The 25,563-nt window shown below is 36.6% G+C and overlaps 1 protein-coding gene across 1 annotated transcript; it reads left to right on the forward strand.

The window, feature by feature from the left end:
• Positions 1-232: 232 nt before the first annotated feature.
• LOC306850296 (polycomb group RING finger protein 5-A) lies at positions 233-12,450 on the forward strand. Its single transcript, XM_079385854.1, has 9 exons — positions 233-383; positions 2,040-2,306; positions 3,491-3,587; positions 3,688-3,743; positions 3,905-3,964; positions 4,089-4,234; positions 4,327-4,425; positions 4,741-4,830; positions 9,118-12,450. The coding sequence occupies exons 2-9, from the start codon at positions 2,195-2,197 to the stop codon at positions 9,163-9,165; spliced, it is 708 nt and encodes a 235-aa protein (XP_079241980.1). The 5' UTR covers positions 233-383; positions 2,040-2,194; the 3' UTR covers positions 9,166-12,450.
• The last annotated feature ends 13,113 nt before the right edge of the window (positions 12,451-25,563 follow it).

The following is a 25,563-nucleotide window of genomic DNA, read 5'->3' on the forward strand; positions in this document are numbered from 1 at the left end:
TTTTCTTAAGGTGGCGGGAACGGGCTTCCATATTCCCAAGATTTTAACTTAATTTAATAGATATTTTTTCCAGTTCCAGCTCTCTGCGGCCCACTGACTTTCAGAGATTCACCTGATAATGTTAAAATGGTGAGAAACTGTTCCAAACTGCGCTCTTCCTCCGCTGCTATCAATTCACAGCAGCGCGTAAACAAGCGCGTGAGTCCCCCGCCCCTTCTCTGCGCGAGCTGCTGCCAGTTCCGCGTCGGCCGCGAGTTTACCAGCCACGCACCGCCTGCACGCGCTCAATTCGCCACCGATCAGACTCTCTGGCTTTCGGAAACCCATTTTTTTTAGTCTCCATTAGCGGCCCAGCACAGAGCGAGGCGAGGCGCTTCGTAACGGTGAGTGTATTTCGGATGGCTACGGAACGGGGGAATCTGCGCTACGTTATCGGTTTGGGGGCACCGAATGTGTGTAAAGTTTGGGGAGGGGAGAAATTATGTCATGTGGTACGACAGAGGCTGCGTGCCCGTCAGTCCGCTCTGATGGAGCGGATAGATACATAATTACAGGATGTAAAAACGACGTCGAGACGAGCTCAACTTGCCATGTGTTCTAATTTCCATGGGGATGACGTCACGCAGTCTTTGACGCTCGCGCTGATGAGATAACGGGACTGCGCGTTTCGCATGCACACTAAACACCTACATAGGAACAGGTCATTGCGTTTTAAAGGGATGTTCACACTCCTTTCTCCTGAGTAATTAATTACGTAGTAGCCTGTGAGTTGATGTTCTCCTCTTATGCATGTGTGTATTACATAAAAGGCAGAGAGCATAGCAAGGACTTACGTCATGTGAAATGATTGACCGATGACGTTGTTTTACTGAAATACTGCTATAGTGCATGTGTAAATCTGTTTAAAAGTTTAACCCTAAGAGAACTATTTAAATATATGATAGATCTTGTCGTTTTCTTGTTGAAAGTGCTTTTAGAAAGCTTTTAGTTCTAATAAGTGTTATTTTTATTTTTTTTCTGGTGGATTTGGATATTGCAGAAATGTTGGACTTTCACAACAGTTTACTGCCATATAGGCAGGTTGTGACGACTTGCATAGTATCATGCTATTGGGGCATGTTGTCACAAAAAGGTCAGTGTGTTCAGACATATATTAATATCAGAGCAGGTCCTGGGAGATTCGTACACCTTGCATACATTCCGTCAAGCACCTTTTTATGTTTGCATATATAGAGGCCTGTACTGATGTTCCAAACAATTTGGAGTAGTTTATCTATGATTTGCCATTTTTTCAGTGGTTAAACAGAGAATTAAGGAAATAAAGGCTTGCTCGAAAAAAGGCAAGTTTTGTTCCAAAACTGTTAGCAATTGTGTTAGTAGGCAGTGCGTATTGTGTGATTATATATACACATATATATATCTCCAGTCAAAGCAGCTGATGTGATAGTAGTTTTTACTCATATTTTCTCAAATAAATGTTAATAAAATAATTTTACTGTACAACACTCAAAGTCAGCACTTCTAATAATCTCTATTTGATTTATACAATGCTAACCTACAACATAGTACAGACCCACTAAAAATATTGTTTGATATCCTACTTTTTAGGAGACTTTGGTCAGTTCTGAAATCAGGCTCTTAAATATTCAAGATTTGTTGTGTGAGCGTTTGATGCAAAAAAAGAAAGAGGCCTCAATATTCTTGCTGAATCTGGTGGTTATATTGTGGCCACATGACCTTAACATCAAGCCAATGAAAACTCAAAAGAACTTTTGAAATGGCACACCCTTAGCTTTTCCCGTCTCTTCTGAAAGGGACTTTCCTAAGAGTTTTCAGACTGAAAGGAGTCCTAAACTCTGATACACTTCGACTAATAAGGCTCAGCTCAAGTCTGGTTTGAGTTGGATTGGTTTCGAAACAGACTGTGTGGCGTAAACAGTTTTGATTCTTTGCTTGTCATGTGGAGGCATAAAATAAGTCACTAAAAGCAGGTAACAAGTGTTCCTAAAATTAACCTTTATTTGTCCTTTTTAAACTAGGGTCACTCTCTCAACAATAATGTCTTCAGATCGGAGTTACAGCTGCCTCAAAATCGAGGCGATGACAAAATCACAGTGGCAACCCTGTGTTGGTGCACAGGCAGAGCTGTGACTCTAGCTTGCGATCTCCTGACCTCTGTGACCTTTGAGTCGAGATGGCGACCCACCGAAAGCACCTGGTCCGAGATTTCAACCGATACATCACCTGCTCAATTTGCCGTGGGTATCTGATAAAGCCCACCGCTGTCACAGAATGCCTGCACACTTGTAAGTCATCCATGTCTCACACATTCTCTTCATGTCCTCTGCACCATTTCTTTTCTCTTTCTCAGAATAAAAACAAGCAGAATATTTTGTGATTATTATGTAATGGAAAAATGGCCTGCCCATACATGCTTATCTGACCTGCCTCATATCTTTACTGTCTCCAAAATCAGTTTGTTTCACGCTTAACATGCTTAACATCCAAAACATCCAAATTCTTTGTGTAACCCACCTGAAAGTCTTCTAATGTTCGGTAGATACAGCGGTGAGGTTAAGCAGTGGGTGTTTGTCTTAGAGCAGAGGGTCACTAAAAGTGACTTTATAACCTTTCAAAAAATCCAGTAGTGTAAGGGAGTGACTAACTAAAACTACAAAACCAGTGTTGTAATTGTAAACTAAAAATTGTTTTGGTTATAGTTAAACAAGCAAGTTAAACTATAAATATTCAATAAATTTTTTTTTGAATGTTACCTTGGCAACTACTTGAAATAAAATAAGTTGAAGTCAAAATGTAAATTCAAATTTATATGAAAAAATAAAATAATATAAAAAGATAATGAAAAAAGATGAAATGAAAAAAGTAATACTTTAATTCTGAATAAATAGTTCTAAAATAACAAAAATAAAAATGACGAAGTGATATAAAAATATTATAATTTTTGCTGATGCTGCTTACTGTGATTTATGGTATTTTCTAGTTTTATTGGTGGCTTTATGAGTATAAATTGTGTATTGGTGGCATTTAGTTGTAAATGTATCTGTTAAATGCTGTCATTTTAATTGGTATACTCATTGTTTTTGTTCTGATTAAAAAAAGTAATCTGATAGTTATGTACACTACCAGTCAAAAGTTTTTTTAACAGTAAGGTTTTTAATGTAATGTAAAATCTGCTCACAAAGCCTGCATTTATTTGATTTTGAAATGTTTATGAGCAGCAAATCAGAATATTAGAATGATTTCTGAAGGATCCTGTGACTGGAGTAATGATGCTAAAAATTCAGCTTTGAAATTACAGGAACAAATGACATTTCACAATATATTCAAATAGAAAACAGTTATTTTAAATAGTAAAATATTTCACAATATTACTGCTTTTGCTGTACTTTGGATAAAATAAATGCCTGATCCACTCATTCTCTTTTTTCTCTTCTGTTCTTCCTTCTCTTCCTATTCCACTCTCCTCTAGTTTGTAAGAGTTGTATTGTTCAGCACTTTGAGGAGAGTAATGAGTGTCCGGAATGTGGGATACAAGTCCATGAAACCAACCCTTTAGAGATGCTGAGGTACCCAAACTCACCCACACTAATTTCTCACATGCACAGATTAAGTACACACACGAGTCTTCCTGTGTTTTATATGGTATCTTGGCCTTTCTTTTTGCAGGCTAGATAAGACCCTGGAGGAGATAATCTTCAAGCTGGTGCCTGGACTAAGAGAGAGTGAGTGCGTTTATGCACATACATACACACTTTATTCTCTATAATGCACATCAGAGATGCACGCAGTAGTTTATGTGGGTGTGTTTTGGTTGCTAAGGGTTTCTATATCTGTTAACTGCTTCTTAATGTACTTTCTTTAAATGATTGTGTTTATTTACTAGAGGAGGAACAACAGGAAAGTGAGTTCTGGAGAAAAAATAAGATTAAATCAAATGGAGAAGGTAATGCTTATCTATTCCCTACACAAAACCCATAGCCTCTCATGCACAGAGTCATACGTACACATACAGTATATACCAAATTACTTTAAAGTTAAAGGCCAGATTTCCTTTGTCTATCTTCTAGATGGCCCTAGGGCTAAGAAAGCTTGCCTGAGTGATGAAGAGGATGATGACGGAAAAGGTGGAGACTACCACAGGAGTGATCCTCAGATCGCTATTTGTCTGGACTGTCTACGAAACAATGGCCAATCAGGAGAAAGCATAGTTAAGGTACATATATAGTATAGTATTCAAAAGATGTGTGTGTGTGTATGCGTGTGTGTGCATATTTATAATTTGCACTCTTTGTCTCTCTACAACAGGGTTTAATGAAGAAATTCATCCGTTGCTCCACCCGTGTTACTGTGGGAACCATTAAGAAGTTCCTCTGTGTAAAATTGAAGCTGCCAAGCTCTTATGAGGTAAAATACTGTTTTATTTCAGTCTCACAGGGCTGTCAACACTGATAAATGCTTCTGTATGTGTATTAAGAGTTAATAGGTTCCTTTCAGAGTTGAGAGTTAATTTTCCGTTCAATACAGATATTAATAAATGAGCTCCTACCCATCAGTTGTGAAACTTGACAGTCAATGAAAATTGTTTCTAGGGTTGTTCTTTCTGAGACGTTTCACTAAATGTGTACGTAACACACAACATGCCATACTCTTTATGTGCCTATTATTTGACTTCATGAAATATAATTTGCCTGCTGTCGACTCTGTACCTGTTTCTTACAGCTCGATGTTTTGTGTAACGGAGAGATCATGGGCAAAGACCACACCCTGGAATTCATCTACCGCACTCGCTGGAGACTTCAGGGTGACCGCGTAAGTATGTCTGGGTTAAGTTTTACCAATGTTGTTGGGAATGAATGTCCCTACAAGGATAGTAAAATGTAAAATCACCTGCACTGTATGGACCAGCCAACCATCCCCTGGAGGAAAATGGCTTTTTAAGCATCCATATTCCTTATTAATGACTCAATGATAACTTTAGGGTTTGGGATGAGAAATATCATTGGCTCACAGAGGTGGGTAGAGTACCCAAAAACTGTACTCAAGTAAAAGTAAAAGTACTTCTAGAAATATTTACTCAAGTAAAAGTAAAAGTAATAGTCTGAATAGTTACTTGAGTAAGAGTAAAAAAGTATCGGATAAAAAAACTACTCAAGTAGTTAGTTACTAGTTACTTTGGATCATATAGGTACTGAATATAGTCTATTTTTATTTAGATATATAGATTACATTTATGTAATGTGTATGTGTATACACACACACACACACACACACACACTGCCGTTCAAAATATATATATATATATATTTTAATGTAATTTATTTCAGTGATGCAAATCAGAATTTTCATCAGCCTTTACCCCAGTCTTCAGAGTCACATAATCCTTCAGAAATCATGTTGATTTATTATCAGTGCTGCTCTTTTTAGCTTTCTATTCATCAAAGAATACTGAACAAAATGTTACAGGTTCCAAAAAATATTTTTGGCAAATACAGCAAAACTGTTTCCAACACTGGTAATAAATCGATATATTATAATGTTTTCTGAAGGATCATATGACTCCGAAAACTGGAGTAACAGCTGATGAAAATTCTGATTTGCATCACTGAATTAAATTATATTTTAAAGTAAATTAATTATGTATTATCCTATAACCGCTGACACTGAAACCTCTGAAAATTCCTCCCATGACTGCTCTGAACATAACGAAACAAATGCATATTGACGGATCTTCTGTTCTGCAAAATATAAACAAATGTAGCCTATATTTTTGCAAGCTTAAATATTGTAAAAATATGAATATTAATTGTGTCTAGAACAGGCTGCGCAGAGCTAACGCGGGTTCCGCGGGTGTTCATTTCATACTCTGTGACAGCTTATTTAATGTATAAATTATACATTGTATTTAATGTAAGGTACATGTACAACAAACTGGTAATGTCATAGTGGTAACGTGGTCTATACCTGTGGAACAGTAGACAGCACACGCGGTGTTCATCTAATAAAAGAACTTCATATAGCTCTAGCAAACAAGCCTTTGCAGATTTGCATTCAACTGACTGTAGATCCAAAGCCACGTCTTCAGCGCTCTTGATGTTCATAAACTCTGTTATCTGAGTGAGAACCGCTTCAGAGACTCAGCGCGTGCGGCAGGGAACTGAACGAATCATTCAAACTGATTCTCGAACCGATTCACTGGTTTGCCAACTGGTTTGATAAAGCCTTTAAACAGAATCGACTCAAAAGAATGAATCATTCGCGAATGGGCATCGTTCATTGCCCAGAGAAAAGTAGACGGCGCGTTTGGCCGAATAAACCGAAGCATTTTTAACTTGTATTGCATTAAGATACAGTAACGAGAGGAGAGTCGCCCACAGTAACGGAGTAAAAGTACCGTTTTTTCTCTAAAAATATACTTGAGTAAGAGTAAAAGTACCCATTTTAAAATATACTCTAAAAGTATTAGTTACCCAAAAAATGTACTCAAGTAAATGTAACTCGTTACTACCCACCTCTGTTGGCTCAGTATAAAAACAACAAAAGTTATTAAAAAGTTACCACCATTATTGAAAAACAAATGTGTGTGTTTGTGTTTGTGTGTGTTTGCCAGTGTTGTGCAAGTTACTTCCAAACTGTAATACATTACAGATTACTTGTTACTGTTATTTAAAAGTAATTCCTTACCTTACAATATTACCGTCTCAGAATTGTAATGCGTTACATGACTCCTGTATTACTTTTGAGTTAATTTCACCAAAATAACTACAGAAGTAGAACTTATCATTCTAAAATGACAAAATGTACTAGAGCCCTGCACGGGCCTCAAATTTCGGCCATAGCCCGGCCCGTGTCCGACAGCTTATCAGAATTACCGACCCGAGCCTGTCTTTTTTTCCCCCCTTCTCCCAAAACGGCTCATGTTTCAGCTATTAAAACAGTTCAGTTTTGTATGTAAAGGCAAAGTGTTTATTTGATCAAGCATATAACAATGTTTAAATGTTAAACCTAGATAAATGTGCGCTGCATCCAGTAGTTTGTGCGGAGAGTGGAAGCTAAAGACAGCGAATACATGCCACACAGACATGATAAATATATCTATAGAAAGCTTTAAATTACTGCTTAACGAAATAAATAAAAACGAAAAAACAAAAACTATTTAATATAATCGTTATCCGTGAAGATACACTTCTCTCTAAAGGCGTGTCTAACGAGGAGATGGCGAATCGTTACTATTTCCCCCCCGAACACATTCATGGTAATTACTTTTGCTGGGGCCTTTGCTTTATTGTGTGTATTTGAACACAGAACTCTTCTGCTGCTGCTGCAGAACACTAAACACCATCCAGGTGCTCTTGACAGTCACGGACTCATGTTATTTCCACCAGCGCAGCAATTTTTCATCAATAACTGACGGATGTCTAAAATATAAAGATAAGGAGAAGCCTAAAACAGGCCCGAGGCGCAGCCCGCGTCTGAACTATGATGTGAATATTGGTACGAAGCCCGGCCCTAGTAAAAATTTTAATTAAATTTAAAAAATAAATAAGTTTTGGCCTAAAAGTGTGTTGTAACGCAAGCGTTACTGAACATGTACCGAGTAAAATATTACTGAAAATTGAGTAGTAATGCCTTACACTACTGCGTTACATCAAAAAGTAATTTGTTACTGTAATACATTACTTTTGTAACGTGTTACTCCCAACACTGGTGTTTGCAACATTACTTTAGACCTGCACAGGGGTGATAGGAGATCAAGTCAAGTCACCTTTATTTATATAGCACTTTTAACAATACAGATTGCGTCAAAGCACTTAACAGTATCAAATTGGAGGATAGAGTGTCAGTAATATATAATAATAAGATTAAACACTCAATTTTCAGTTAAAGGCATTTCATTATTGAATTCAGAGATGTCATTGTCTAGCTCAGTTTAGTTTAAATAGTATCTGTGAAATCAAATTGACGATAATCGCTAGAAATTAAGTGTCCCAAACTGAGCAAGCCAGAGGCGACAGTGGCAAGGAACCAAAACTCCCTCTGCAAAAAAGGAGGTCTGCAAAAAATTTGAGAGAATTTTACAAAATGTATTTTTAAACATTTACATTCAGAATATTGCATCTTGACTGAAATTACTAATTTATTCTGCTGTTTTAAGACTGATCATATATCAAAATTAATTGTGATTATTTAAAAAAACTTACTAAAAATTTGTTTTCCCGGATAATATTTAAAAGCCAGTATAAAATGGAAAATCTATTTTCTAAATTCATGGTATTAATCTTATTTTAAATGATTCATTCTTGAATGTTTTATTTTCAACATTTTCAGAACTTGTAATTTTTAATCAAAATTTGATCTACCCATAAAACAACAGAATTATCTCTGGTGAAATATGCCGATGTCTTCAATCATTTAGCCCACTTTCTTACAGGCGCAGCAAGCTTGCATTCAGATTTGCCTCCATCCAATCAACATCCGATGTAATGAACCACAACCCTGCCTTTTACTAAAATTGACAAAAAAAAAACATTGTCTAAAAAACTTCTGTTGCATTGAATCTGACAACTTCCTTTAGTCAATGACAATATAAAAGCTTTTTATTTCATTTTGAAAACATGTTTTCTTTATATCACTCTTAATTTTTTTTTTTATTGTATTTTAGGATGGGGGTGCCTCCTACGGGGGTCATCATAATTGGGTATCTTTGGTTTTAAAAAGTTTGAAAACCCCTGGACTAGAACTTTGACAGATAAATTATTGAAAAGTTAGTTTGACCCTGAATGCGTGGGTGTGTTTGAATCTGTGTGTGAGTGTGTGTGCTCATGAGAAGTGTGAACAGCTGTCGCTGAGTTGGTGGTGATTGTGGGGGGCAGGAGCAAAAAAACTGCTCACAGCTACTGACAGATCTATGAGTCATATTTCTCCAGTTGCACACACACTAGAGGTTGACACAAAATCAGAGGACACATCGATGCCCCTAGGTTTGTGTCCTTGCCTTTTACACCACAATAAATTAAGACAGAAAACTATGACAATATAATGACAATGATACAGAATATTCAAAGTTGAAGTCATTTTTTACTTTCGTTTTTACCCCAGGCTTATCCCATGGTTCTCGAGTACCGTCCAAGGATCGACTTTGGTTAAACAGCACTTACAGCTTTGTGGAAATCTCATGCAGACTGATGTCAAGAGATGAACAAAAAGCAGAAAAACTGAATGATTGTGCCTCCGTTGAAAGACAACAAGACAAAGCCCCATGACTGACAGGACTGCTCTCTTCTTCCTGTGCACTGCTTCAGCCTCTACTCCTCCATTCCTCCCTCCTTCATGTTCCTGTTTGACAGTTGTGGCTCCACCCACTGGCACTGTATCAAGTTTGATGATTATATTCTTCCAAAGCTTTCTCTGCATGTTGTCTCTATGACGACGCCTTAGCGTAGAGCGGCCCGTTGGGATTATCTGATAGCAATCTAGCACAGACAGTAAGCAAAAACTGCACCCCAACCAGCTGACAGGAGTGAGGGGAAATGGAGACATTTTTAAGATGAAGTCTCACTAGATTTTAGGTCGTTTTATTAGGCGTTTTTATCCAAGAGTTTGCACTAGAGGCAAATCCAAATGTCTCGTTGTACTGTTGCTGTTCTGTGTCACCTTTACATTCTCTCTCTTTCCTTTTAGTTACTTTTCTCTCTTGCTCTCACCGCCCACATTGTCCCTCATAAATTCAGTGACTGTTTTTCACTCTCCCTTTCGTTCGTTCACACAAACTCACTTTCTCTTTCTCAGCCTCTTTCCATCTTCCCTCACACTCTCTCATTTTTCTCCAATGGTGTTTTTGGCTCTGGTCTGAAGTATTGATGGATCTCATTCAGTTGGAATTGATTGAGAGCGCTGTAGATGTCCCAAAATAACAGCACTGAAAGGCACTCTGGGTAAGCGTTTTTCCTTCACATCGAGCTAAGGCCAAATCTTACATTCATCCAAACCAGATCATTATCTTAATAGAATTGATCTAACAATAACTGATGCCAGATATGCTTAATGCAGTAATTCACTGAGAAATCTCCTCTTTAAAAAACAGTTGAAGGGGAAATGACTGAAGTATGGCAGCTGCATCTCTCTAAGAGCAGCTTTGGCTCACAGGCTGTTAACTGTGAACATTCTGTTGTTTCCTGTTTAAACAGATATATTTAAATGAGATAAAACAATCAGATTCACCTCAACAGATTTTGTTTGACTTTTGATCCCACTATGTTAGATGGCCTTAACTACTATGTAATTATATTTAAATTAATCATTTGATACAATGCACTTTTTGTGTACGTACATTGTACTTTACATTTAAAAATACTTGTATGCAATTACATCTGTAATTCATTTCTGAAATTACATATATAATTACACTGTTGACCCATTCCTTAGACCTTAAACCTACCCACACCAACAAAATTGTCCCTAACCTTTCCCGTGTACCTCCTCAATAACAGCATAAGTGTTTTGCAATATAATATGAACAAAAAGTACATTGTATTTATTTTTTGATGTAAGTACATAGTAGTTATGGCCACCTAACATAAAGTGGGACCAGAATTTTAAAAGCAGCACACAATGTTAATAATATACATTTTACAGTGCATTTTGAATGCTATGTGGGAAAACAAGTGTGCAAGGGACATGCCAATAATGCATTTGGTTAATCCTACTAATGTAAGAAAAGTCCAAATCTGATATTTCTCAATGTGCTTCTCTACTACGCAGCGTATATCAAGTCATGGACATGTTTGTGAGGAGAGAGTTAGAGATTCAATCATCAAGTTGTTTTAAATATTCTAGTTAAGAGTGTTATTTTGGAGCATTAGATCAGATAAGGTCAAAGGTTAACTTTTTAAGTTTGTTTACATGACAATGTTAATCTTTAATATATGTGTAGTAGCCTATTATAGGAATATTCTGTTTAAACTCAAAATTACATGAAATAAGTAAACGCCAAACTGCAAAAAAGTTGCCAAATCGATTTTATGCACATTCCAAGAATACTTTGTGAGAACTAAGGGTTCAAAACATGGAGCTTTGGAGAAAGGTTTGGAGCAAAACTTTGTTTTGGATCATCTCAGGGGATGACAACTGGTAAAATGAGGGTTTGTTCAATGTTCTCCACTTCAAATTTGGAATCAAGGAATCATAACAGTGGGTTTCAGAAAGTCACCTCAGTGCTGTAAGTTAATACGGTTAATCAAAATATGCATAAGAATGAGACTGAATTTTTTTGGCAACACCATTTTCAGTGGATTGTACCCATGCTTACCAATAGTGGAAATATATTTGTCCAAATGTTTCTTATGACAAGCTAATCCATTATGTTATAGCAACATGATCTATTGTACTGAATCTTAACAATCATCTGCACTCTCTGTCAGTTCAGTGGAATTCTTGATGATGTTGTTTAGGACAAAGGCCACTGGCTGCTCTCCAAAATCCAATTTCCTCCCTACTAAGAAAACATGCAAATCAAATATGAAGTGTCTTTGAGCTCTGATTATAAATACAATGTATTTTTGTATGTTGAAGCACTTATGTATATTTGAACCTATAATCAAAAGATTTTGTCAATGCTTGTCTTTTTCTTAATAGATGATGCTGCTTGGGGTAATTTATTCTTTTTTTTATACGTCCCACCGCCTGCTATGTGTTCCCTTTGTAAATGTTCGCACTGTACATGAAAAGCTGCCTAATGCTGTTCATGACCTATTGTTATTTAATTAATGAACATTAAAATATGAAAAATAGTGGATTTTTTTTTCTCAAATGTTTTAATTTAGCTGAAAACTTTATGAAGTAAATTATACTTGCATATTAATGTAGCCTGAAGGACTAAAACCTTTGTCGAGTTGTTGAACACCATTTCGAGTATGTGGTGATATTAGTGTGAGTTTAAATCTGACAATGAAAACAAAGACAGGAATGTGCCTTCTTTTAGACTGTTTCTATGCACCGCTCCCTGCCTCTCTCTTTCTCACTCACTTTTTTGCTCCCCCACTCATGCACAAGGAAGTGGAATGTGACATGCATTCCTCTGTTAGTCTGTGCATCACTTGTTCAGCTGTCTGTTGGCCCTGCTTTATATACTTTATGTAGGGCAAAGGCAAAACACACTTAACCACAAATATGTACGTGCCCAGCGACACTTAAACATCAGTCTTTAAAATATATGATTTAGGATTTTGGAAGAACCATGTCAGCAATAATTTGTTTGGATGTTTACAGAACATCGCATGTGTTTGCAGATTTTGTAAACTGTAAAAGAAATCAGTTCCCCAAAATACCCCCATTAAATGTGGAATCTACATAATCAGCAATAAATCCTAATATAAATATGTCCCAAACACTCACGTTCATCAAGTATATGTAAATAAACAAAGAACGCCTGCCACTGTCTCTCTCTTTTTAGTCTTCTCTTTTCATCATGGCATGTCACAACTCTATTTTCAGTCAGGATGAGTTGGAGAATTCACAGCTCATTTGTTAAACAAAGAAAGTGAGACTGAATCCCTCCACCCCCTGCTAACACTCCAACATTAAACCATTACTGAATAAAAGGAAAACACATTACAAACAGGTGCAAATGCTGGTGTCAGGAATCCGGTCAATGAACTTACGTTTACTCCCCAGCAGAGGTCACTCGCTCACCACATTGACTCTTGCACTACACTACTGTTGCAGTCACCCCTGGACTGCATTTCCCATCATCCATTGCACTGATCACAGCTGTCACCAATCACACATTGCACTGATTACACAGCTGATCTCAACAGACACGCTTTATAAGCATTGGACTTTCTCTCTGTCATCGGTGAGTATTGTATGCATTTATCGCTACCCTAGCAGATAGCCACTTTACGAAGCCTTTAGTCATAGTCATAGTCATAGTCATAGTCATAGTCATAGTCATAGTCATAGTCATAGTCATAGTCATAGTCATAGTCATGGTCATGCCTGGTCTGTTTTGATTCTAGCCTGTGTATCTTAGTTGAACCCTTTGCCCTGCTGTTTTGGATTGTGTTTGCCCCTGCCTGGATTATTGCTTGTGTACCTGGATTATCTCTCTTTGCCTTGCCCTGTTGGATACTGTTCGCCGATCGAAGACCCACGCTTGTCTAAGGAATACTCTTTGTCTTTCCTCGTCTATGTCTGTTTGCTGTGTATCGATCCAATGCTTGTTTGTGACCACGCCTTTTTATAAAGCTTTGGATCCGCACGCTTCTGTCACTTCGTTACAGCTGGGAGTTTTCCTCTCATTTACAATGGATTAAAACAGGAATACCACTTCATCCCCAAGCATATATATATATATATATATATATATATGTATGTTTAAAGCTTTAGCAAATATATATATATTTTTTTTTTTTTTTTTGTAGAAGAACTAAATGGAATTGCAAAAAAAATGGTTGTTTCCATACAGGTTGACACAGCCCTGTCCTTAAACTCAAACCATTGGCTGATGTTGGCATAGGGCCGCCTCCAATCTAGAGATACAATCTAGTTAGTTCAAGTGCTTTATTTGCCATATCTATTTTTATTCTTTGATGGTCACCATTAGCTTTATCAATGCAGCACAAGGCCATCTAAAAGGAAATGTTTATAAACAGGATAAGGAGAGGGTAGGGAGGCACAAACTGGTGTTTGATCTGTTATCCTCTCCACTTATTGCTGCTTTGTTGCATCATACTGTTGCTGTGTGTTTTAACCTGTTAGTATCCATAGGCTAATTAAATCATTCATGAAAGTCACATTCATATTCCCTCTTGAATGCTGTCCAATGACTCACTGACACAACTGTTCTCTTATAGACCTGTCATTGGTCAGATACTGGAGCTGATTGCTGGGTGTATTCTGGTAGCACTGTGTTCATTTTGAATGTGGATTCGGGGGAAGTCGTGGCCTAATGGTTAGAGAGTCGGACTCGTAATCCAAAGGTTGCGGGTTCGAGTCTCGGGCCGGCAGGGATGGTAGGTGGGGGGAGTGAATGTCCAGCGCTCTCTCCACCCTCAATACCACGACTGAGGTGCCCTTGAGCAAGGCACCGAACCCCCAACTGCTCCCCGGGCGCCGCAGCATAAATGGCTGCCCACTGCTCCGGGTGTGTGTTCACGGGGTGTGTGTGTGTGTGTTCACTGCTGTGTGTGTGCTGGATGGGTTAAATGCAGAGCACGAATTCTGAGTATGGGTCACCATACTTGGCAGTATGTCACTAAACTTCATTTGGATCTTGTTAACATGAATGATCTACTGTAATTGGAACCTCTCTAATCCAGGAGGGTGCTGTCAGTCATCATCTTTCTTTAATACTTCTCTCACCTTTTCCTCACATGAAGTCATTAGGCTAATGTCAGAGATCTCATGGCGTTCCAGATTTAGACCTAAAGAACAAGCTGCATGGTACCAATAGGATCATATATAGGAGTGACATCACCACAGTGTTTCTACTTTGAGGATGACATCACCACTGTGCCAAAGGTCAAGACTAGAACATATTTATATGGCATGTGCACATATGTTTATATAATAATATATGTTTATATATATATATATATATATATATATATATATATATATATAATATGAATAGTGTTAAAAATATTACTTTGTTAAATAAACACTGTTCTTTCAAACTTGCTGTTCATCAAAACATTACGGTTTCCACAAAAACATTGAATACGTTAATATGGTACCATACTCAAATTACTTTTGTCCAGGCTTAAATGCAACACCCAGTTTACAGTTTTTCTCGATTACTTAAACACATTTCTTGAAACAATGCCTCGTATTCTCAAAACAGTAAACACGAATCCATAACTTCTAACTCAATTCCCCAAACTTCCTATATTCAGGTCAAAATGAAGCGCTCCACTCAAAACAACTCAATCTTGCTGAAAAAACAAACTTTGCTCTCAGACATGACACACAGTCATAAACACACACACACTACAGAACAGTTTTACACACTGATGAGATCAATTCAAAACAATACTACAAAAACCGGTTATAAGTGTGGTACTTCCCAAATATTTTATTTCTCAATATACAGTTTTTCTCAATTGCTTTGGCACATTTTCCGAAACAGTCTTAACATTCTCTAAACTGTGAGTGCAAATGTCACAACTGTTTGCTGGAACTTCAGAACTTTATTGCATGTCTGCAAAATGTTGTTACTCACCCAAAACATTTCATTCATGCTTCAAAACCTAATTATCGTGTCGGTAATTTGGCCAAGGCCACTAAAATATAAAGTATTTTTGTCATCGTGTGAGCCACACTGGTCAAAATGTTTAGTTGTTTTTTCTCCATGACTGTATAAAACTGTGTAGTATTACCTGAGGCAAACTATAGCAATAGTTTAGATGACAGTTACTGTAGGCCTACTGAAACGCAGAAGGATGCACATATATCCATTTCAAAAGTACAAATTTACACATTACTGTATGTGAGATATTGATTGAAAGAGACTGTTTCGAAATGTTTGAATTATTGAGGATATGGTTGATCTCCCAATTTTTAGCTGCACACTTCAGCCATTGTAAGGCCATGATTGACAACATGGTCCACAATAGTGGCCCTAATTTCATCTGATATGCACCTCTGTCCTTGGCCTCTTTTGACTCTTCCTCTGTTTTGCCTGTGTACCCTTCCACCATGCATTCCTCTTGGCTGTTTACCCTGATCGTTTTCTGGATGTTCATCCACTGTCAGAATTTGTAACTCTTGTGTTGTCTTCTGTCTATATGCTTTCCAACTGAAGATTCATGAGATGCACCCTTGAGCTATTTCAGAGAACTGGTTTACGTATAATTGGTTGATCTATATTCTCTTCATTCGTGAAAGTCAAAATTCACTTGCACAATTCATTGCAAATTTACAAAAAGTCTAAAAGAGATGTGTAGAAAATATGTTTGACAGTTTATGACAACTAGATCAACCATTTTACATTTAATGACTTGAATACGATGAACTAATGACTAGATGTTTTAAGGGGTAAGACTATTGTACAGAGAGCTATATAATACATCTTGAACAACACGACATAATGTAGGAAACCACAGAGAAATGTACATAATCAGTTGCATGAATGTACTAAAGCAATCCCAACTTGTTCAAAAGAATGAGAAACTTTTTTATGGTGTGCACAAGTGACTAGATGATGTGGAGGTTGAACAAGTAGTTTTGAGAATATCATGTCTGATCTGAGAAATGCACTAAAGCCACTGAGAAAAACTGTAAGATGACTTTGACCCTTTTATATCTATCGAAGGTTCTGATTGGTGTGTGATACATTTTGACTCCTAGTGTTTCCACTTGGGTAATTATGTGCTAATTGAGCTCAAACTGTGAGACTCAACTGTCAGACTTTAGTGAACAATATTGAATGCTAGTGCTTTCTAAATGATCACATGGTGTAAGCACTGAAAAATGTAGGGATTTGTGTGTAGAGTTTTGCAGTAATAGTTCACCAAATCTGACTCGTGTTAAAGCAGGGAATAGTGTTTATAGTTCAGCAAAATGGGTGCGCTTTTTGAAAAATGGCGTTATGATTTTGAAATTTTTGTTCAAAAGCCTGGTTAGTGTTTTAGCAATCGAGAAAAACTGCAATACCATATGTAACGGGGGCCTTTCTCCACCTCTATATCCAACAAGGGGTCATTGACCTGAAAAGGGTTGAAGACCTTTAGTGTTAGATGATTTGTATTAAATGTTTGCCACTTGTCCAGGTCATCTCACTTTACAGTTCTTACAATTGAGTATTGTTTTCAGAAAGAAGCAGTCTAATTGCACTTCAGGATGTCTCACCTGTACTCACGATTTGCCACCAGAGCTCATTTCCTGCCAGAACCAGCATCTGAACCCTGTTCATCCTCACAGCACTGCTAATGGATCACTTCCTCCTTACCAATATCATTCAGCCCCACACTCCAGCCAGGACATTGCACATGGGTGCATCTCAGACTCACTTTTCCATCCAGATTGACTCCCATCCTAAAATCTTTCTTTTCTGGCCTGTTCTGACCACTGAAATGCCCATTCGCTGTCATTTTATTAAACTGGATGCTTTAGCACTCATTTAGCAAACAAATGTATGAAAATAAGTGTCTAACAATTAAGATAAATTTCTCTAATGCTATTTATGTGTTATTAAGAGTTAGTTTTTTTTGTAATGTTTGCTATGTCACACCATAGGACAAATTTATGGTACAGGTCAGTAAAAATGATTTTGTATGTTTGCCCACTGACAAAGAAATGATCACTCTATAATTGAAATGGCAGGTTTATTTTAACAGTGAGAGACAGAATAACAACAACAACAAAATCCAGAAAAACATTTTTAAAAAAGTTATAAATTGATTTGCATTTTAATGAGTGAAATAAGTAATTGACCCCTTTGCAAAACATGACTTAGTGCTTGGTGTCAAAACCCTTCTTGGCAATCACAGATCCTCTCCAAGTCATTAAGGTTTTGAGGCTGACATTTGGCAACTAGAACCTTCAGCTCCCTCCACAGATTTTCTATGGGATTAAGGTCTGGAGACTGGCTAGGCCACTCCAGGACCTTAATGTGCTTCTTCTTGAGCCACTCCTGTTGCCTTGGCCATGTGTTTTGGGTCAGTGTCATGCTGGAATACTCATCCACGACCCATTTTAGATGCCTCTGGCTGGCTTCAATGCCTTGGCCCTGACGGTACATGGCCCCATCCATCCTCCCTTTGATGCGGTGCAGTTGTCCTGTCCCTTTAGCAGAAAAACACCTCCAAAGCAAAATATTTCCACCTCCATGTTTGACGGTGGGGATGGTATTTCTTGGGGTCATAGACAGCATTCCTCCTCCTCCAAACATGGTGAGTTGAGTTGATGCCAAAGAGCTCAATTTTGGTCTCATCTGACCACAACTTTCACTCAGTTCTCCTCTGAATCATTCAGATGTTCATTGGCAAACTTCAGACGAGCCTGTATGCGCTTTCTTGAGCAGGGGGAACTTGTGGGCACTGCAGGATTTCAGTCCTTCATGGCGTAGTGTGTTACCAATTGTTTTCTTGGTGACTATGGTCCCAGCTGCTTTGAGATCATTGACAAGATCTTCCTGTGCAGTTCTGGGCTGATTCCTCACCATTCTCATGATCATTGAAACTCCACAAGGTGAGATCTTGCATGGAGCCCAAGACAGAAGGAGGTTGTTATTTTGTGTTTTTTTCATTTGCGAATAATCACACCAACTGTTGTCACCTTCTCACCAACCTGCTTAATTGGCGATGGTCTTGTAGCCCATTCCAGCCTTGTGTAGGTCTACAATCTTGTCCCTGACATCCTTGGACAGCTCTTTGGTCTTGGCCACGGTGGAGAGTTTGGAATCTAATTGATTGATTGCTTCTGTGGACAGGTTGTCTTTTATACAGATAACAAGCTGTTCTCTCAATCTCAGCTTGTTACCTGTATAAAAGACAGCTGGGAGCCAGGAATCTTACTCATTGATCACTGTTCAAATAAACCTAACATTAAAAATATAAACGGATAATTTCTTTGTCAGTGGGCAAACGTACAAAATCAGCAGGGGATCAAATAATTTTTCCCCCCACTGTACATGGTCTTTGATCTGAGCTTCCTTAGTCTGCTAAACATGCCCTTTTGTCTCATTCTGAGGCCATTAAAACATTTCCATCACAAAGGTCATTAAACTTCAACTTAAAAATCTTAGAAGAGACGGAGAAAGAGGAGTCCGTGGTGATTTGTGGCGCTCTCTGCTGTTTGAAATAGGCCTTGTTCAACATTATTTAAATATTCGTAAGTGCAGGGAAAATTGCTCATTCTGGTATGATTAATTATTCGTTAAAGATAAATGTACACGCAATCTCAGATTGAATAAACCCAGAAAATAACTACAGGACATTTCACCTACAATTAAACATTCTACAATTCAAAGTGTTTAACTGTTATATAAACCTGGGGAGCAAAAGGCACAAACTGATACACACAATGCAGGATGTTTCAACTTGGTCCAAAATGTAAGGCAGTAGTTTAATGTTGGTGATTACAAGATTGCATGAAAGGTGCCGCTTTTTCCACATTATAAGCTGATTTAATTTTTTTTTTTTATGCGTGAAGATTTAGCTTGCCCACTCACTGAAGCTATTGGGAATTGAGCCTTGTCCGTACCTAAATGGGAAAGCTAATGTTGCTGCAGGGGTGCTCATAGTTTGTTAGATGATAGCACTAAACTGCAAAAAAAAAAAAAAGACACCTTCTGTGGCTGCTACAACCCCCAGGATCTGTCTCAGAAAGACTGGATGTAACCCTGGTGTCCCATGAGGGGGAGACAAAATCCAGCTTTTACCAGAGTGATTTCAGAAACCATGAAAGACTTCAATCTGCCTCGCTCCGTTTTTGTCAGGCTTTATATATCCATTTTCTTTAGTTTGCTAAACTGTGTGTGTAATGTATAGTCTATAAATTGAACATATAGTATGTCTTGGGTGTGGACTTTTAAGTGATATGCTTAAATTCGTACAAATCTGACTGTTCCTCTGGAAGCAGCCAAAACCAACAAAACTCCTCACACTTTCTTAATGCATTTTATCAACTGAATAACATAGAATATTTGACTGTCCCACATTCGTCAAAACGTGCTGTCTCAGTTTTGAAACATCCTTTTCTAAAGTGGGACGACAAAGATTTCTTTGAATAGAAAATATTCTTAACACATTTTAACAATATTATTACAAAATTTGATGTACAAATACATCACACATATAATTTAATAACAATTTAGAACATTGTCTTATTTATAAATGATTTATATCCTTAACATTAAATTTGTCTAAATCCTATGTCACTGACTTTTGAGTGAACTTTACAAGAGGTACTTCCTGTTTGATGATTTTCCTGGCCACTTTTTCGACATAATTTCCAGAAAATCAAGTGATTTCAATAACATGACACCCCTGCTCGAATTCAACACCAATCATGTTCACCTTAATGTTGTAAAAGAAGAGATAAACGCACTAAAGCTTAGGTGTCCCACATTAGTCAGTAACTGGCTTAGGTGTCCCACATTAGTCAGTGTCCCACATTACACTAATCCACCCCTATCACTTTCCTTTATTTTGCTAAACTGTGTGTGTGTAATATGTAGTCTATAAATTTTACATATGTATTGGCTGTGGGCTTTTATGCTGATATGCTCAAGTTCGTACAAATCTGACTGATCCACTGGAAGCAGCCAAAACCAACAAAACTCCTCACATATTAAAGTTCAAATATCTCTGGACACAGCAGTTGTTTGACCTGGATTGGTATCTGTTTTCACATGTTATATAATCTGCTTGAGTTTGTGTATGTTTTTTGGGGCACTTTGTTGTCCTGTTTTAGCTGATGTTTTAGAAGATTGCTGTGAATCCCACAAGGGCATCAGAGTGCATAGGGTCCAGAGGCTGAGAGGGGCCCACAACAATGTCTTTGGGACTGAAGGTGATTTTGAGGGGGCCCCATTTTCAAATTCTGTGCAATGGGCCCAGAATCCCTAGTGACGGCATTGGAATCCCATTTTTTTTAAACCTCCGAGTGCCAAAATTCACTAAAAATAAAACAAACAAACAAGGTTATTAGTAGGCCTTTTTTTTTTTTATAATAAGCAACCTGCCACAACCGCTGCCTTTAGTGAAAGGCTTATCCTGCTTTAACCGACAAGAGCAATATTTGGCACAAAAAGTTTTGATAGACTAACATACAATTACTAATATTAGTCATGTACAGGCAGGAATATATTACACAACTTTTAAAACCAAAACAGATTTTAAAACAATATCAGCGCAATAACTGCAGCAGGAGCTTCATGCAATGGGTTTCCATTGCTGAAAAGCTTCATACAAGCCTCACATCACCTAGTACTTTGCCAATGTACCTTATGCACGATTACTTCTTGGTTGTAGAACAGCTCAGTCATTTCCGGTCAAGTGTACTGTGCCATAAGAGGAGCGCTCTTTGCTCGGTTTCTCTACATAATCCATTCACAATTAGGAGAAAAGTTTTGTTTGTCTAAGATGACCAAACGTCCACGTATTCAGTTTCAGGAATGACAAACTGCGAATGTTAAATTTACGCGAGAGAATCGGTTAAATCATGCCGCGAGTCACAGCCAATGTCAAAATAAAGCAAATTCAGACTAACAAAACTAGGTCTGTGTTGGATAAAACTTAAACGATGTAGCCTAGTTATTAAATTAAATATAAACATTTCAAAATATTGAATGCATTAATTATTTGTTATACCAACTTATTTAATTTGTATTTGACTATATATTTAAATAATTCCGCATTATAGGCTGTGACTTTGTGACTTCCTGCACTTGCTATACTTTATACTTCATTGCGACAAAGTTCTAAATTTGTTAAAATAAATAAATCAAAAGACATGGAAAACTAAGTTGAAATGGCAGCTGCAGCCAATGATTGATCCTATACTCCTGGTTTAATTTTCATTTTCAATTTTTTTTCGCAATATTTCCGGCAGAGCAGACCCTCCAATTATTGGTTCTTAGGGTCAAAGTTAACAGAAAAAACACAAATAAAAAGTATGACCGACCATGTCAAGTTCAACCCATTTTTGAGACTTTGGCTCCCCGACTATGGGATTACCAGACCCATATAAAATTATATGTTCTTTAATAACATGAAACTGTATGTTAATTCCGCAATCATTATTTGCGGAGTTGCAATTATTCCTTTTCTCAGTTTATGATAAGAATGAGGCAGGAGATGTTTCTGTGAGAGTCTCTACTTATATATAGCACATATAAAATGAGCTTCACCAGGAAGATTACGAGCTGGTTTATCTTTATCCGGAAGTTCTAAATAGCGCTCCGTACATATGGTCAGTTGTCAGATGGTGTGGTGTAAATTAAAACACACCTCCACTGGACTCTGGAGCAGCAGAAACCTGAGACCATTACCTGCCTGATTGCATTGTGACAACTGTAAAATTTGGTGGAGGAGGGATAATGGCATGGGGCTGTTTTTGGGGGGTTGGGGTAGGTCCCTTACTTCCAGTAAAGGGAAATCTTAATACTTTGGCATATCAGGACATTTTGGATAATGCTATGTTTTCAATTTGTAGGGATAGTTTGGAGAAGGCCCTTTTCTATTCCAGCATGACTGTGCTCCAGAGCAAAAAGCAAGGTCTATAAAAACATACCTGGATGAGTTTGTTGTGGGAGAACTTGACTGGCCCACACAGAGCCCTGTACTCAACCCAATCAAACATCTTTGGAACTAACTGGAATGGAAATGATGAGCCAGGCATTCATGCTTTCTTGTCTACTGGATGAATGGGGAAAAAATTCCCACAGCAACACTCCAAAATCTTCTGGCAAGCCTTCAAAGAAGAGTAGAAGCTGCTATAGCTATATACTCTGTATTAATGTCTATGTATTTAGAATGCAATATATATATATATATATATATATATTTTACCAATATATTTTTGCCATTTATTGTATATTTTTAAAAATACACAAAATATATATCACTCCGTTTATTTTAATCCAAGAAAATACATTCATGTCACATTTGAAGAAAAACTGTATTTGTTGTCTATAACGTGTAAACATAATTAATAACACATAATTATAAACAAAAATAATATATAATGTATAACTGAATCCAATATAAAAAGTAACATGATTAAATCACAATAAATCTATGTAGGCTATACTGTAAGATTGGAAATGTATTTTCTTGCTCCTGAAATACATTTAGAGATATATTTTGGTATATGAAGGTTGAAACTAAATATACTTTCTCTTTCCAAAATATATTTCATTGAGCTTTTTGTTTACAGTGTATATTGGCATATATTCAAACACAAAATTAGTTATTAGCAGCCTTTGACTTGACTCTTTTGTAACTGTGCTAATAATGAGTCCATGGAAGGACTGAAAAGTCTTGAAATTCCATCATTTAAAGGTTTGCTACACACACTGCTTTCGATAGCTTTATCTGATTTAGTGCCAAAGGCCTTGTGTATGTTTTTCTTCAGCTAAACTGATGTTAGGCCTTTAATTAAGATACTTTATCTTCTGCTGTGGGAACTTTAAAGTCTGATATTGCAAGTGATTGTGGCCCCTTTGAAAGATTATTAAATATTAATACTTGTAAAGCTATAAACTGCAGTGCTCTACCTGAACTCTCCAGCACATTAAATCCTATAGTTCAAAGTGGTATCCTTTGCCTAAATATATAAAAGGACACAACAGTCTTCCTGTGCCCTATACATTTAAAGACGATGTATAGACTTTTACCACAATTGTAAAATGATATTATATTTAAACCAGTTTTTCCCAGCCCCAGTTGCATGTAAAACAACTTGCTATACACTAGTGGTGGAACAGTCCCTCTGATACTCCAGTTGTGCCACATTAATTGATAACATTTTTGTAAATATATTTGAAAAAACGGTCAAAAGTGGTCTTTTGATAAATGATACAACGGATCATTTACCAATATTTGTAACTCATTTTTGTGAAATAAAAATAAAGAAAGAAAAGTTTAGTAAAGTTACTAGGTTAAGAACTGAGGAAACACTAAATAGATTTAGGGATGATCTTATGAAAGAACACTGGGATAATGTTTATAATACGAATAATGTAAATAAGGCTTATGAATTATTTTTTAAAAAGTATTTATGGTTATATAATAAAAATTGCCCAATAAAAATATTGAATGATAAAGTAAGAAATAATAATAAACCTTGGTTAAGGAAGGGTATATTGAAATCTTGTAAAAAGAAGAATAAGCTTTATCGGGACTTTGTAAAATATCGGACAGTAAATGCAGAAAAAAAATATAAAGCCTATAAAAATAAGTTGACTACTATAATGAGACGTGCAAAGAAAGATTATTATACAAATGTGTTGATGGAAAATAAAAGTAATATCAAAAGAATGTGGAAAGTCTTAAGGGAGGTTATGGGCAGTAAAATTAATTATAGTAAGCCATTATACTTAATGAATGAACAGAATGTTGAGATAAGTGGTGAAAAAATGGCTGATGAATTTAATTCATTTTTTGTTAATGTTGGTCCAAATCTTGCCAAAACTATACCATTACATAATGAAAATAAAAGCTGGACAGGAGAAAGCAGAGTTATGCAATCCCTTTTTTTTGACGAAGTTAGTGAGAGTGAAATTATTTCCACTGTCTCTAAATTAAAAAGTAAACATTCATGTGATAGTGATGGCTTAGATATGTATATTGTCAAAGAAACTATATGTTGTATTATTAGACCATTAAAATATATAATCAATTTGTCTTTTAACACAGGTTCCTTTCCAGATAAAATGAAGGTGGCCAAAATTGTTCCCCTTTTTAAATCTGGTGATAGGCATAGTCTTACAAATTATAGGCCTATATCTTTGCTTTCTCAATTTTCAAAAATTCTGGAGAAGCTTTTTGTTAAAAAATTTGATTATTTTCTTGAAAAACATTCTTTGATACATGATAATCAGTTTGGGTTTCGAAGCACAGCTATGGCTTTGATGAAAATCACAGAGGACATTATCACAGAATTGGAGCATAAAAATTACACAGTTGGAGTTTTTATTGACCTTAAAAAGGCTTTCGACACTCTTGATCATGGTATATTGATATCTAAATTACAGACATATGGAATTAGAGGTGTAGTATTAAACTGGATTATTAGTTATTTAGAAAATAGACAACAATATGTAGAGTATATAGGCCATGAATCTAAGTTGGAAACAATGCAGTGTGGAGTCCCTCAAGGCTCTGTGCTGGGGCCTAAATTATTTACTTTATATATTAATGATCTCTGTGATGAATCAAAGATTTTACGTTTTGTTCTTTTTGCGGATGATACAAATTTTTTTGTATCGGGGAAGAACTTAAAAATATTAATGAAAACTATTGAACAAGAATTGGTCGTACTTCAGAAATGGTTTAATAAAAATAAACTATCGTTAAACTTAAGTAAAACATAATTTATGTTGTTTACAAATCAAAAATGCCCTGATAATGTTCGTTTGACTTTAAATGGAATAAATATTGAGAGAGTGTCAGAATTTAGGTTTTTAGGAGTACTCATTGATGAAAAATTTAAATGGAAGTCACACATAGCTTATGTAAGAAATAAAATTTGTAAAAACATTGCCGTTTTGAGTAAAGTAAAGTTTATGTTAAATTATAAGGCAATGAGAATCCTATATTGTTCCTTTATTTTGCCATATTTGATGTATTGTTTGGAGGTATGGGGTAATTCATATTTCACTAATTTAATGCCCTTATTTATTTTGCAAAAAAGGGCTATAAGAATAATTAATGGAGTTGCTCCAAGAGAACATACTACAGGACTGTTTCTGAGGTCAGGATTACTCAAATTGAAGGACTTGGTTTCTTTACAAACTTTATTAGTTGTTCATAAATCAAAACATTGCCTGTTACCGGATGGATTGCAAACCCTTTTTACTGTGAATAGTGAGACAAGCAG

Source organism: Barbus barbus (assembly GCF_936440315.1).
Source record: "Barbus barbus genome assembly, chromosome: 30".
Lineage (NCBI taxonomy): Eukaryota > Metazoa > Chordata > Actinopteri > Cypriniformes > Cyprinidae > Barbus > Barbus barbus.

Coding starts and splice junctions, on each gene's coding strand:
- LOC306850296 (XM_079385854.1), top strand. CDS start 2,195: ATGGCGACCCACCGAAAGCACCTGGTCCGAGATTTCAACCGATACATC. Junction 3,965..4,088: donor GATTAAATCAAATGGAGAAG/GTAATGCTTATC, acceptor TCTATCTTCTAG/ATGGCCCTAGGGCTAAGAAA. Junction 4,831..9,117: donor GGAGACTTCAGGGTGACCGC/GTAAGTATGTCT, acceptor TTTTTACCCCAG/GCTTATCCCATGGTTCTCGA.